This window comes from Rhinoraja longicauda, chromosome 1 (assembly GCF_053455715.1).
Source record: "Rhinoraja longicauda isolate Sanriku21f chromosome 1, sRhiLon1.1, whole genome shotgun sequence".
Lineage (NCBI taxonomy): Eukaryota > Metazoa > Chordata > Chondrichthyes > Rajiformes > Arhynchobatidae > Rhinoraja > Rhinoraja longicauda.
In genome coordinates this window covers 98802604-98818120 of record NC_135953.1, presented here as the reverse complement: position 1 = coordinate 98818120, position 15517 = coordinate 98802604, and the positions used below count along the sequence as shown (strand labels likewise).

The 15517-nt window shown below is 41.6% G+C and overlaps 1 protein-coding gene across 1 annotated transcript in view; it reads left to right on the top strand.

Moving 5' to 3' along the window:
* The first annotated feature begins 321 nt into the window (after window positions 1-321).
* The window catches only part of LOC144595622 (SWI/SNF-related matrix-associated actin-dependent regulator of chromatin subfamily A containing DEAD/H box 1-like), a 66288-nt gene continuing 51092 nt past the window's right edge, over window positions 322-15517 (top strand). The window contains exons 1-5 of the mRNA XM_078403207.1: window positions 322-803; window positions 2799-2979; window positions 3695-3866; window positions 6824-6890; window positions 14591-14694. Of these exons, the coding sequence (XP_078259333.1) occupies window positions 719-803; window positions 2799-2979; window positions 3695-3866; window positions 6824-6890; window positions 14591-14694 (609 nt within the window). The 5' untranslated portion in view covers window positions 322-718. The remainder of the gene's footprint in view (window positions 804-2798; window positions 2980-3694; window positions 3867-6823; window positions 6891-14590; window positions 14695-15517) is intronic.

Sequence of the window (15517 nt, the reverse complement as noted above, 5' to 3'; positions counted from 1 at the left end):
CTACCTTTCCCCTGTCTACCCTCATGTACCTTTTCCCCCCTCTCCCATCCTGTACCCGCAATTCTCCCTTTCCTTCTCACACATCCCCTCTCCCAGTGTCAGGATAAGTGTCAGGCCGGGACAGCTATGATGTCTTCTGGACAGAGATGTCTAAATCCAGGCTGGACCACAGTGCACTGGTGATGATGACTGCCCTGGGTCCTGGGCCACCAGGATGTCCCGACCGCCCGCGCGCCCTCTGACCCGTGACGTCACCGCGCTTGGCCCTCAGTGACGCGCCGATTGACGCAGCGCGCTGATTGGGCGGCGTCGCTGCTCCAATGGGAGTGCGCGTCACTGGCAGGCAGGTCGCGGGAAAGTCTGTCTGACACCCGCTGCCGCTGCTGCCGCCGCCCGCACACGTCACCGGTCACCGGCGGCCCCATCCCCTCCGACCCCGCTCGTCACCGGCGGCCCCATCCCCCGCTACCCCGCGCCCACACACGTCACCGGCGGCCCCCGCTACCCCGCGCCCACACACGTCACCCGCTACCCGGCGTCCACACACGTCACCGGTCACCGGCGGCCCCATCCCCCGCTACCCGGCGTCTACACGTCACCGGCCACCGGCGGCCCTTTCCCCCGAGGCGTGACGCGACGCGACGGGCCGCTGGCTGCCAGGGTGACAGCGGGAGGCCGCAAGGAGCGGCGTCCCGGCCCCAGCTCCAGCGCCGCCTCCATGAGCGGCTTCAACCTCGACCGCTTCCGTTATGAGGAGAAAGCCGGCCGCAGAGCGGCGAGGTCGCCCGCCCCGGATCCGCCAGGTGAGAGCGGCGAGGGGATTAAACATCTTTCCTTCCTCCTCCTCTCCTTCCTCCTCCCCCCCCCTTCCTCCTCCTCCCCCTCTTCCTCCTCCTCCCCCGCTTCCTCCTCCTCCTCCTCCCCCTTCCTCCCTCTCCTCCTCCCCCCTTCCTCCTCCCCCCCTCTTCCTCCTCCTCCCCCTCTTCCTCCTCCTCCTCCTCCTCCTCCCCCCCTTCCTCCTCCTCCTCCCCCTCTCCTCCTCCCCCCTTCCTCCTCCCCCCCTTCCTCCTCCTCCTCCTCCCCCCCTTCCTCCCCCCCTTTCCTCCTTCCCCCTCCTCACCCCATTTCCTCTCCTTCCCCCCTCCTCCTCCTCCTCACCTACTTCCTCCTCTAGCACTCTGTGTCTACTGATTACAGGAGTTGGGACGTCAAGATGTTGATAAAGGCCACATTTGGAGCACTGTATAGCTCTGGCAACCCTGTTGTAGGATGGATGATATTAAACTAGAAAGGATGCACAATAGATTTGCTGGATCTGGAGACTTATAGTTATAAAGCAGACAGGGCGGGCTGGGTCTTTATTTTCTCTGGAGTCTGAGTTTGGGGTATCTCAGAGGTTGACAAAATCATGAGGGGCATGAAAAAAGGTGAATAGTCAGAATCTCTCGCAAAGTCGGGGATTTTTAAACTGGAGGCCATAAATTTAAGGGGAGGAGGGAAAGATTCATAGCCTCTGCATTGTTGTTGCCATTATATTTGTATAGATTGGTCAAATTGAGTCTCTGGTCCATAATAATCCCAGGGTATTGATGGTAGAAGATTCTGCAATAAAAATTAATTGAATGTCGTGGGTTAATAATCAGATTCGTTTTGGAGATGGCCATTGCCTGGTACATTTGTGCCTCAAATGTTACAGTCAAATGCTGCCACTTGGGTTATTTTTCAGTAGTCATGTCTTTGCCAGCATTCTAACTGTGTGTCAACTAGGGCAGCACAGTGGTAACGTTGCTGCCTTACAGCACCAGAGACTCGGGTACAATTCTGTGCTGTCAGTATGGAGTTTGTACGTTCTCCCCGTGACTCCGTGGGTTTTATCCGGGTGCTCCAGTTTCCTTTTGCATTCTAAAGACTTGCAAGTTTGTAGATTAATTGGTTTTGGTAAATTGTGTTGAGCGTGTAGGATGGAACTAGTGTATGAGTGATCACTGGTTGGCATGGACTCGAATGGGCTGTTTCCATGCTGTATTTCTAACCTAAACTATAGTGCCTTGAGGTGCAACTAGTTTAGAGCACAGACCTTCAACAGAGCAGCTGGGAGGTTGAATGGCCCAGTGGAGTTTGGTGCATCTAATGCCTTATTTGTGTAAAATCAAATTTACTGGAGACTAGCTTTAAAGGAAAGAACCAACGTGGACAATCTATTTGCTTCTTCTGGCTCATAATAGTTTTCCAACAGCTTCTTCTTTGCATTTAGCACTTGTGCTGGGCTTTGTCATCACTGGGGTGAAGGTATTTGTAGAGCTGTGTTCTCCTGTTACTTGTATTATTGTCCTTCATCCAGGACGTGGTAGAAGAGTTCACTCCCTTAGATCAAGTCCTCAGCACCAACCTGGGCAGGGGCAGGGTTTCCAAGTTAGTTGGCTATAGAAATGAGTAGGAGGGAAGTGCAGATGCTACTTTACACCGAAGATAGATACAAAATGCTGGAGTAACTCGGGCAGCATCTCTGGTTGGAAGGAATGGGTGAAGAAGCGTCTCGACCTGAAACGTCACCCATTACTTCTATCCAGAGATGCAGCCTGTTCCACTGAGTTACTCTAGCATTTTGTGTCCAGTTGGTTATAGACATTAGTCCCCCAGCCAGAGAACTTTCTACAATCTTGCTGCTTAATTATATAAGCAATTGCCAATTTTTGAAATATATTTTTAGTTGGAATTTTAGTCGAATAGTGCATTACATTGTTAGAAACATCAACATGGCATTCAAAAATATTTGTCCCCTTTTTATAATTGCTTAGTGACAACAATACCAGAGACGCCAGAAGGAAAGCAGAAGCATATTTTATCGCATTTCAAGAGAAATGGAAACGGAAAAGGAGTCCTTTTTCTAGATTCTGAACCTGAAAATGAAGATCTACCTAAGAACAGTTCATCATATTCGGAAATGAATGGAAAACCAAAGGATTCTATTGAAAAAATGTAAGGAATGTTTATAAGTAAAAAAATATGACGGAAGCTGTGTAGTGGAGATTTATTGTTTGAATTATCAATCAATGGTAAAATTACCAAATGTTATCTTTAACCACCACTGGATTCTTCCTCGTCAAGACCAATAATAATTTGTGGCTCACTTACCACTAAATCTGCAAAAATAAAATCATCATCTTAATGAGTTGAGAAATGTGTTCATTTATATTTAACCTTCTAGCTCAGTAGGTATTTTATGCTTGATGCATTTAAGATCAAGACCTGTAGCAGCTTTAGCATTGTGCCGCAGCAGTAGAGTGGCTGCCCTACAGCTCCCGAGACCCGGGTTCAATCATGACTGCGGGTGCTGTCTGTATAGAGTTTGTTCATTCTCCATGTGACCGCATGGGTTTTCTCTGGGTGCTCTTGTTTCCTCCCATATTCCAAAGACATAAACGTTTGTAAGTTAATTGGCTTTGGTAAAAATTGTCCCTAATGTATAGGATAATTCTAGTGTACGGGGTGATCGCTGGTAGGTGTGGACTCAGTGGGTCTGTTTCCACGGTGTATCTCTAAAGACACTAAGGGAAGTTTGAAGGTAGTGCAGGTAAATTGAGTTGACGTTACATGATATTGAATAATGGAGCATTCATGACAACTTTGTTACCATTATTTATACAGATATTTTATGGAGATTATTCATATGTGTACACAATTTAATTTTCAGAAATGGTGCTGTTGACATACCATCTGAGAATGTTTTGCCAGAAGCTAATGGGTCATCTTTGGACTGCAGCGACTCATCTCAGATCGGCACAGATACGGTAATCAGTACAGATACCAAACTACAAAAACTGAGAGAGATATTTCCAAGTAGAACTGCTGATGAACTAATGCAAGTAAGTTCAGAAATTTATCACATTTTATAATCAGAAGCTTGGTTTCAAACTTTTCGCTGATTGCTTGTGTAACTGAGAACATGCATGGATTCTTATGTTGACATCAGTTAGGGTAGTGTTTTTTGGACTGTTTGGTTATCATTTCTTAGTTGAATCATTCAATTTTAGCTCTTTACTATCCATGTACATGTCCAAATGTTTCTTGAACATGAACACATGATCAAATGTTTCTTGAACACCAGCCTCAACTACCTCCTCTGGCAGCCGGTACCATTGCATGTAAAAAAAAAGTTACCCCTCAGGTTCCTATTAAATCTTTCACCCTCACCGTAAATCTATGGTTCTTGATTCCCCTACTCTGGGTAAAAGACTGCATTTACCCTATCCAATCCCCTCATGATTTTGCATACCTCCATAAGATCATCTCTCATCCTCCTTCACTTCATGGAATAATTTTGTATCCTGCTTAACCTCTCCCATTTGCTCAGGCCCTTGAGTCCTGGCAACATCCTCTGAAACAAATACTAAATCAAATTCACTATTTCTAGTGTTTGCAATAACAGAAGTCAACATTTTCCATTGCAGAATTGGAAAAAGAGGCGTAGGGAAAACAACACTGTCCAAAGGCTTGCTAGTTTAGAAATATAATAAAGACATGGTCCCGCTTTCTTTATAATACATCTGTAGAGTGGCCAGCAGGGAGGTTGTTGGCGTGTGTGTGCTTGTATAGAGGGGATTGCCATTTTCCGGGAGCATCATAAGGAAACTAGAGAATGAAAAATAGCGAGTAAATTTAATTTTTATAGATTAATATTCAATCTCAAATTTGATGCTGGTTACTTGAAACATTTTTAATTTCAACCTTGGCGTTGCATCATCATATACCATTATGGAATAACCAATGGGATGACCTTTAACTATAGATACCTCGACGCAAGATTAGGTGGTTATCTTCGTTGGTTATAAATGTTTCTATAGTCAGTGGAGGGCAGGGAGCTAAAATTGAGAATTACTGAGTTAATAGCAGCCATGGTCAATTAGTGGGTTGCAAGCTGATTCTGACACTTTGATTGAGGATATAATGATGCATTCTAGCTAGTACATGCTTGTGGTCCGATGCCAAGTTGACTGAATATAACTGCCCCCCCTATAGTGAACCAGAAAAGCACTTTTCATGGCAGAGCTACTGCATTCTTGTAATGAATAGTTGTAGCAAAATGGCAGCCAAACCAAGTACCCACATTCCAAAGACTGGAAAAAGTCTTAGCAAATTGGTGTTTGCGTAGCGTGAGAAGAGCTTCGATTGATGAGCAGACGGCATGGTCGATGTGGTCATTGTGGAGAAGTGTGTAGTATTTATTTGCATGCAAGCAGGGGGGTAGGAAAATATGTTACTGCTAACAAATTGACATTTCTGTCGAGAGAAAATACCTGAAAGTATTAGAGACACCAAAGAACTGGTTATATATTTACAATTCTGCAATCAAGACTTCTATGACAGCAAACACTAAAAATTATGAATTTGATTGAATGATGCATGGTGCATTATAGTGCCAGAGACCCAGATTCGATCCTGACTGTGGGTGCTTTTTGTATGGAGTTTGTACGTTCTCTGGCTTTTTCTCCGGCTACTCCGGTTTCCTCCCACACTCCAAAGACTTACAGGTTTGAAGGTTAATTGGCTTCTGTAAATTGTCAATTGTCCCTAGTGTGTAGGATAGTGTTAGTGCATGGGATGATCGCTGGGTAGTGGACTCGATGAGCCAAAGGGCCTGTTTCCAGACTGTATCTCGTCTGAAGTCTAAAAGTGGAATGTGAATATTTTTGTGGAGCAAAATGAAATCACTTTGCCTCTGAGTGATGAAAACATGTGGAGGGTGTGCTCTAAGGGGCCTTTGATTTAAGACCTAGACATGGTAAAATTAGCGGCTTGCTGCCATTTGTAACATCCAAATTCCTTGCCTTGCTTAGGAGATGTTGAATTCTCCTGCATCTCCATCTCCACTGTACAACAGGTTTCTTACTGATTATTGTGACTATTCTCATGGTTAGCTGAGGAGCTGAAAGTGATTTTCCCTCAGTAATAGAGGGAACCTTTTGGAGAGAGTTTTCTCCCGCCCTAGTTTGAAATTGCTATTTCCAGCTGAGAAACAGTTTCATGCAGCACTAGCTGATGACAGTCCAGTTCTCTATTCATATGTTCCTCTCCAATGTTCCTCTCCAGTCACAATCAAGTTCAAAGTTTGGCAAGGCAGGAAGTCTTGTGTAACTTATTTTTTCCTTGTTGGAAGAAGAGTTGAGTTGAGGGCAGGGACAGTGGTCTAGGGCAGCAGGGGGAGACAGGATTGGGGAGGGGTGGTGTGTTCAGGGACTGATATAGCATGAAATAGGCCCTTCGGCCCAACTTTCCCACACTGATCGAGATGCCCCAAGATCTTAGCAATGCCACATTCTATGCCCCAGGATTTATTCTACAAATTGGTGATGTTGTATATGATTTTATTGTGGGGAACTAATCCATAGTCTGCATGATTTACTTGAAGAGAATGGATTGAAATAAGGGCTTATTCATCATGGGCATGTGAAGGCAAGCTCCAATTAATCATGGACTTGTCATATTTAACAAAGAAGGAAAGCAAATTGTACTAACCAGCAGAGATGGTGACAAGTTACTGCCAGTGTGATCATAATCATTTTAAATTTCCATACTACATCAGCAGAAGAAATCCAGATATTAACGTTGCCCAGTAGAAATTATAGAACTCAGTACGCATTGAGGATTAATTTTAGGATCGACAAAATATAGATGACTTGGTTCCTTGCTGACTAAGCTTAAGAGGAATTGAGAGTAGCACCATAGGTTTTAACTGTTCTGAAATTTATCTGGGTGAATACATTGTTCTATAAAATGTTTTTAATACCACTCTCCCTTTTTATTTGCCTTCTCTCTCATCAAGGTAATTGAGTCAACAAGTACGTTGGATGGAGCTATAGCTTCAGGGTTAATCTTATTCAGAGAAGACGGTAAGGCCATTTTCTACGAAGGAAAACAGTGTGTCCCAATAGACAATATGCATTAGGTGCAGGAGTAGGCCATTCGGCCCTTCGAGCCAGCACCACCATTCAATGTAATCATGGCTGATCATTCCCAATCAGTACTACATTCCTGCCTTCTCCCCATACCCCCTGACCCCGCTATCCTTAAGAGCTCTATCTAGCTCTCTTGAAAGCAATTCACAAAGTCCCATTCACAAAGTATATGAAAAAACTATTGTTTTTTAAATTTGTTCCATAAAATATGTACTAAATTGAGCTGACTGGTGTATGGGGATTCCATATGCAAATGCTGGCTGTCTGTTGTGCCCAACTGAGCTGAATAAGACCAAAAATGTTGGGCAAGTCCCCACCAACTCTCACCAACTTCTACATATGCGACGTCGAAAGCATTTCATCGGGATGCATCACAGCACAGTTGGGGAACAGCTCCCTCCAAGACTGCCAGAAATTGCAGAGCGTTGTGGACGTAGCCCAGACCAACACACAAACCAACTTCTGTTCCATTGACTCCATTTACACCTCGTGTTGCCTCGGCAAGGCCACCAGCCTATTCAAGGACCAGTCGCGCCCTGGCCACCCAATCTTCTCCCCTCTCCCATCAGGCAAGAGGTATGATAATGCAAACCTTCAGATTCAGGCCCAGTTCCTTCCCAGCTCTTATCATGGCTCAATTGTAATCATGTATTGTCTTTCTGCTGACTGGTTAGCAAACAACAAAAGTTTAGTACACGTGACACTAAACTAAACATTAAACCCTGAAACACGGGAATCAGATTCTGGTGAATCTGACTTCTCACTCCTCAACCATATTTTTTTGTGGATAGCCTGTAACAAATCAGTCTTAACAATTTAAAGACAATGGAGGGGTTGAGAGAGTCCATCGTTTATGTACTTGTGATTGAGGACTTTAACATTTAACTTTTTCTCGTTCTTTTAAAAATCTAGTCTTGCAAGCTGTGCAAAATTAGTGACAGGTGAATTCATGCCTTTTAAATGTTACAGCAATGCAGTTATAAAAGGACGATTGAAAGTATTTTTCATCAGTTAACGTAATTGTTGAATTTTGAGCATTGTGTTTTCCCACAAGATTATTAATTTGTTTACATTCAATACCATTGGAAGGCTTGTTTCTAAAATAAAAGTACATTTGAACTCCTTCCCACAAAATTGCTGTGAATGGTAGCTAAAATCTTATCCAGATTGTTCTTAGTTATATTCTGTCTTTAATGTGGCACCATTTAACAATTTGCAATATTTAAAATACAATAGAACAAAAATATGACCTATTTACATGTTCAATAATCTCCTCCAGGCTTGTTAAGGCACCACCCCAACACATTTGCTTTTACAAACATTTTTAAAGAGCATTTGTGCCAAATGACAGCTGTTTTAAACACTACAAAAGTAAATTTACATCTGTACAACTCATTTAATGAATCAGTTTGCTTTTGTCGAAATGGGTATGAATTTGGACTAAAACGGGAAGAATAAATATGTTTAACCTGGTATATTCATTTATGTTACAATAGATGTGATATGAATGTGCTGGCAATGACATTCTGTTTTTGTTTGCTGATGGTGTGGAAAACAGCACAATGTGATGAGTTATAAAACTGGTTTGAAACCTTGGTTCCACAGAAAAACCTAGTTGGATTTTTATTTTCTCTAAATGGCTAGAATCCATATTGTTTTGAACAGGTTCTGGAAGCTTTTACCACAAATAAAAGGACAATTAAAGTCCTCATCCTCTTGTTCTCTTCTGATCAGGTCAGGAAAAAGAAACTTCTGTTTCAAACTAGTTATTAGTGTAAAGGCAGGATGCAGAGGAAAACTATATGATAATTATAAGACAGCAACCGAAAACTGCAACCAGAAATGGTTGGGTGATGAGCATGTAACATCACTGGGCCTGTACTCACTATAGTTTAGAAGGACGAGGGGGGACCTCATTGAAACTTACCGAATAGTGAAAGGCCTGGATAGAGTGGATGTGGAGAGGATGTTTCCACTAGTGAGAGAGTCTAGGACCAGAGGCCATAGCTTCAGAATAAAAGGATGTACTTTTAGAAAAGAGACGAGGAGGAAATTCTTTGGTCTGAGGGTGGTGAATTTGTGGAATTCATTGCCGCAGAAGGCTGTGAATGCTGTGAAGGCTGTCAATGGATATTTTTAAGGCACAGATTGAAAGATTCTTGATTATTAAGGGTGTCAGAGGTTTGGGGGGACGGCAGGAAAATGGGATTGAGAGGGAAAGAGATCAGCCATGATTGAAAGGTGGAGTAGATGGGTCGAATAGCCCAATTCTGTTGATGGGCGGAATGGCCCAATTCTGCTCCTATAACTTATGAACTTAAGAACCAGTATTGCAGTACAGCTTCACTAAACATGTTAAACCTTATGCTATTCCTCATAGAACATAATCAGGATTCTGCTTTATTGTAGTTAGCATGCACATTATTTATGTTTGGTTACCTTGCATGGCTGGAAGTTTCCCAAGACTATTGTCCCATGTTAGGTTCCCTTACACGTATGTAAAGATCATTTATGTATTCTGCAAACACTTCGCGCTGATCCAGTTGAAGTTAATTGTTTAGACTCGAGGAAAAGCTCTTTAGTATATATAACCACTATTGAGTTGTGGATGAAGCTTATCCATGAGCTCTGTAACTGATATAATAATGGTTTAAGTAGAAATTATTATAATGGAATATAAATAGTTGATTATGCGGGACAAATGTTTGGATGAGTCCTAGAGTCCAACGTGAGAATTTGTTTCCATTTATTAGATGTACTACTGGTATATATTAAAATTGAGTTGTATTGCAGTGATAAATTTTCAATTGCTTGGACAGTAGGAATGGAAGTTCAACCCCTTGTCACATGATCATTGTATTAGTACGTGCACATTGCACTTCACTTCCAAAACTCAATTCCATTTCTTCAGAGGAACCAAATTTCACAATGAAGTATATTTGCATAGCCAATTTCATTGTGCAATTAGTGCACCTTACTGGTATAAAAACAATTGCTTCATCTTAAGCCAACTATGGCAACTGAGATCCCTACTACAGAATGCAGCCTTCAAGGGAAGATACAATGTGCTAAATATAGTTCTCAGCATTATAGTGCATCAGTTTAATAGTCCTAAGTCTGCAATGGGGTAGAGGTGACTTGGACAGTACCCTAGCTTATGGAAGAAACGTTCAGAAGCCCGATAAGGGGGGAAGAAGCTTTTTCTCAGCCTGGTGGTGCACGCCTTCAAGCTTCTGTCTCTTTGGCCTGACCGAAGCAGGGAGATGGAGGATTGACCAGAGTGGGACAACTCCTTGATTTTGCTAACTACTTTTCCAAGGCAGTGTGAAATGTAGGTGGAGTCAATGGTTGAAAACCATTGTACAGGGCATTGGTGAGACCACACCTGGAGTATTGCGTACAGTTTTGGTCTCCTAATCTGAGGAAAGATATTCTTGCCATAGAGGGAGTACAGAGAAGGTTCACCAGATTGATTCCTGGGATGGCGGGACTTTCATATGAAGAAAGACTGGATAGACTCGGCTTGTACTCGCTGGAATTTAGAAGATTGAGGGGGGATCTTATAGAAACTTACAAAATTCTTAAGGGGTTGGACAGGCTAGATGCAGGAAGATTGTTCCCGATGTTGGGGAAGTCCAGAACAAGGGGTCACTGTTTAAGGATAAGGGGGAAATCTTTTAGGACCGAGATGAGAAAGTTTTTTTTCACACAGAGAGTGGTGAATCTGTGGAATTCTCTGCCACAGAAGGTAGTTGAGGCCAGTTCATTGGCTATATTTAGATGTGGAGTTAGATGTGGCCCTTGTGGCTAAAGGAATCAGGGGTATGGAGAGAAGGTACGGGATACTGAGTTGGATGATCAGCCATGATCATATTGAATGGCGGTGCAGGCTCGAAGGGCCGAATGGCCTACTTCACCTATTTTCTATGTTTTTTTTCTATGGTCTGTGTGACGGACTGGAATGCATCTACAACCTCTGCAATTTCTTGCGATGTTGGGCAAAGGAGTTTCCAACCCCAACATTGATGCAACCCGGCAGCCCTGACCCCCTCAGCAATAGGACTTGCATGCAGTAATCCTTATTCATTTGCCTGAAATTCATTATGTCCAATTTTGGACAAGAAATTCAGAATAAAACATTTTTGTATGCATCTTAATTAACTCTTGTAGAAACGTGGAACTACAGATGCTGATTTATAAAAAGAGACAAGGTGCTGTAGTAACTCAGCGGGTCAGGCAGCATCTTTGGAAAACATGAATAGATGATGTTTCGGCATCCTGATCCAAAATGTCACCTATCCATTTTCCCCAGAGATGCTGCCTGACCCGTTGAGTTATACCAGCATTTTGTGTCTGGATTAATTGATTGTGTTTATGGGCAGAAATCCAATACTAGATGAGAAAAAATATTTTTCTCCAGTATACTATTGGAAAAACTATGTTTTTGATCCCTAGCCACTATTCCATTCGAGTGCCTGGAAAGTCTTGTGGCTGATCATACCATTGGCAACTCTGAATTGGCACCAAGGTGGCTTGTTGATCAGATGATAATATATCTGGTTTCTCCCCAAGATATATTTCAACCTACCTCCATTATATCTCTTGACTTTGCCCCTGCCTTAGCCCATCTGCTATTAAAATAATCTCATCCAAGTATTTTGTTTCCTGAAGACTCGACCATTCCAATTTTCTGTTGTGTGGTCTCTTGCATTATGGATCTCATCCAAATATTGACTCTTATTTGGATAATTTGCATCATGCCCCCTTCACCCCACTGCAACAAAGCTTGCTAACCAGCTATGGCCTCAGGGCTCTGTTTTAAGTTTCCTTGTTCACTGTTTTACAAGTTGCTCCCGAGCTTCACCATTCCCTGTCTCCGTAAGCTCCTCTGGCCATAAAGGCCTCGGTGATTGCTGCATTCTTCCTTTTTTTGGCCTGTTGCCCATAAGGTTTTAATTGCTTCATCTTTGGGAAGCATGCCATATCTGTAACTACTTCAATTCTGGTCCCCAGCCATCTTTGTCCCAGTATTTTGTTCGCTCTTCCTAACATGCTCATTAAAACTTAGTTCTTTGCACAAATTTCTGCTCATACCCTGTAATCTTTATCCCCTTATCTGGTTCGATATCAGATCAAAGTTGATATCACTGACCTGCCTTGGGCTTTTCTATTGATAGTGTTGTAGAAATTCAAGTTTATTGTTATCACTTTGTTTTCATTAAACTTTGCAAGTGATTAGAGTAAAACCATGCTTTATGAGTCCGCAATTTTTTTTTAAATCTCAAGATGTGGACTATTATTTGGTCAGAACATAACAGAGCAGGCATTGAATTGGGTTTTTGGCTTCCTATTGAACATGCAGTGTACAAAATACATATTACTGTACTCAATGAGTGAATGACATTGAGATTGATATTTTAAAGTAGCTGAAGGCCAGGAGCTTGGATACTTCATAATTAAGTATCCAATGTAAATTGAAAGCATTGTTTTGCAACTGTTTGTCCACTTGACCATATACTTTAAGTTACTCTTCCTTCAAATGATATGCAACCAAGCTGACAAACTCTCATTAAGCCTAGCCTACTGTAGCTATTTATCAAGATGAAATAGAAAGTATAAACAATGTATGGTATATGCATAAGAAAATAACTGCAGATGCTGGTACAAATCGATTTATTCACAAAATGCTGAGTTACTCCAGCATTTTGTGAATATGGTATATGCATATCGTGTCTTGAATGAAAGGAGAAAAGAAACATATTTGCATTTCCTTCATTTAGTGATGAATAGACTTCCACATAATTCGTTTGAGTTGTGATACTACTTTGAGATTGTGTGGAAAATTGCACCCTGACATTTTCCACCCTCGTTCACCTATAGAACTTTATCTTGCATCACATGTTTTTCCCCTTTGCCCTCTGTAGTTTTACCATGAAGTGCAATAAGCTAAAATCATTCACTGCGATATAAAAATAGTACCATCTTGTTTTTTTTAAATAGTACCGTCCGGTTTTTCTCAGTAAAATGTTACATTTTGTTTCAATATTTACAGTCGTGTATATTCTCATAACATGAATCGTATTAAACATTTGTCGACGATGCCTTCCAGTTTAGCCATAATTGAATTTACAAACACTTGTATCAAATTCCTGGTATTTTTACATACTTGTCTAATAAATTAATTACATTTACAATTCATTCATATCTACTGCCACCAGCACTGGCTGCCTCGCCAATACTTTGTCTGTCCTTTCTACTGTTTTTATATTTTAAGTATGTGTTAAAGTATGTTTTAGTGTTTCTTGGTTTGTTTTATGTGGGGGGGGTGGGGGGAATTGGGGGAAACTTTTTTCAATCTCTTACCTCGACGGAGATGCGATTTTTCTCCGTATCGTATCTAGTAGGACGGAGATGCGATTTTTCTCCGTATTGTATCTCTGTCCCCAATGAGGCCTAACATCCTGGAGTGGTGCGGCCTTTCCTGGAGACCGACCGGCCTGGTGCTTCAACCCGCAGGCGTTTCGATCATCCCGGATATGAGGGCTCGGACATCGAATCGTCGGCAGCGGCAACTGCGGATGATTTTCAACAAAGAGGACGATGTTTGAACTTTATTACTTTCAATCACAATGAGGAATGTGGAATTCTCTGTGGTGGATGTTTATGTTAAATTTTATTTTATGTGGCTGTGTGTCTTGTTGCTTTTTAATTAATACTAGACCAAGTGGACCTGTTGGGCCCAAACTTCTACTGCATTGATTCAGCACCCTCTCCTCCACCCCCCCTCCACCCCCTCCTCCCTTCAGGAGTTCAGGAACAAACAAACAAACAACCAGGAGTTTTAGTATATAGATGGCTGTATGGTAACTCAAATTTCACTGTACCTTAATTGGTACATGTGACAATTAAATTTAATCTTGAATCTACATAACAGGGAATGCCAAAATATATAGGAACAAGGTGGGTTTTTTCTCTGATGTTGCTCTGCCAGGCCTGTATTGCAGCCATCTTTAGCTAATGCTTGTTTTGGGGGCTAATCCCCTTCAGTTTTCTTTTCAGCATATAAAAGGCATGCTCAATTAGATTCAGATTGGGTGATAGGCGAGGTTTAGGATTAATTTATTTTGGTCACGTGCACCAAAGTGCAGTGAAAGGCTTGTTTGTTGCGTGCTATCCAGTCAGCAAAAAGACCATACACAATTACAATCAAGCCGTCCGCAGTGTACAGATCCAGGATACAAGGAATAACATTTAGTGCAAAGTAAAGTCTGAATAAAGATAGTCCAAGAGTCTCCAATAACATAGATGGGAGCTCAGGACAGGTCTCTAGTTGGTGATACGATGGTTCAATTGCCTGATAACAGCTGGGAAGAAACTCCCTGAATCTGGAGATATGCGTTTTCAAACTACAGTTCAAGAAGGCAGCTTGCCATGTTGTTGAGTACTCCTAAGCAATGGGCTGTAAAATTTAGCAATGTTACTATCTCATCCTAATCTCAAAAATGAATTCAATATTGATGCGTTCTTAATCTCTGGGTTTTGTTATGGCTGAATGCATCGTAATCTATTGACAGATAATGAACAAGACTGCATGGCGAAAGTAGGCAATTGAAAGCTTGTCTTTGTGATTTCAGCCACTCCTTGGAAAAGGAAACTGGACACACTCGAAAATAACAGCTCTGACGAAAGTGATGATTTCCCTATTTCCTTTGCCGCAAAGAAGAAGAAAACTAACCGAGTAGGTCTTGAATTAGTGCTACCAGAAGCCTATTCCAACTCTCTTGTTTTAATTTGCTAATTTGAATGCAAAAATATTTAATGACGATAAAATGATCGTAGCAGTGTCATCTGCTGAGCAGTTTGGTAAAATATATTTAAAATAAGTTAAAGGTAAGTGTAAAGGAAAAGATGCTTTATTTTGGTTTGCGTTTGCTCACCTGGGGAACCTAATTCAGCAATATTCTACTGCCAGTGTTATAGATATAGTATCTTAACTTTCATAAGTACTTGTGTAAAACCAGAATATCAAGGGTATTTTAAAAACAAATTCAAGCCTCTCATCTTGTCTGGAAATTCCTAATTTATTGATGACCACAAAGTTTTCTTAAACTCTAGCTGTATAGATCAATGCACATTCTTAAAGCTTGACTGACTGTTCTACTGTTTTCTCTTTCTATAAGTTTTTTGGTTTGTTTTAAAGCCATGGCAGCATCAGAATCTTTTTTACAGATAACAAACATAATCTAATGTAATAACAAATCCTGTGCATTTACAATGCCCTCCATAATGTTTGAGACAAAGACCCATCATTTATTTATTTGCCTCTGTACTCCACAATTTGAGATTTGTAATAGAAAAATTACATGTGGTTAAAGTGCACTTTGTCAGACTTTAATAAAGGCCATTTTTATACATTTTGGTTTCACCATGTAGAAATTACTGCAGTGTTTATACATAGTCCCCCATTTCAGAGTGCCATAATGTTTGGGACACAGCAATATCATGTAAATGAAAGTAGTCATGTTTAGTATTTTGTTGCATATCCTTTGCATGCAATGACT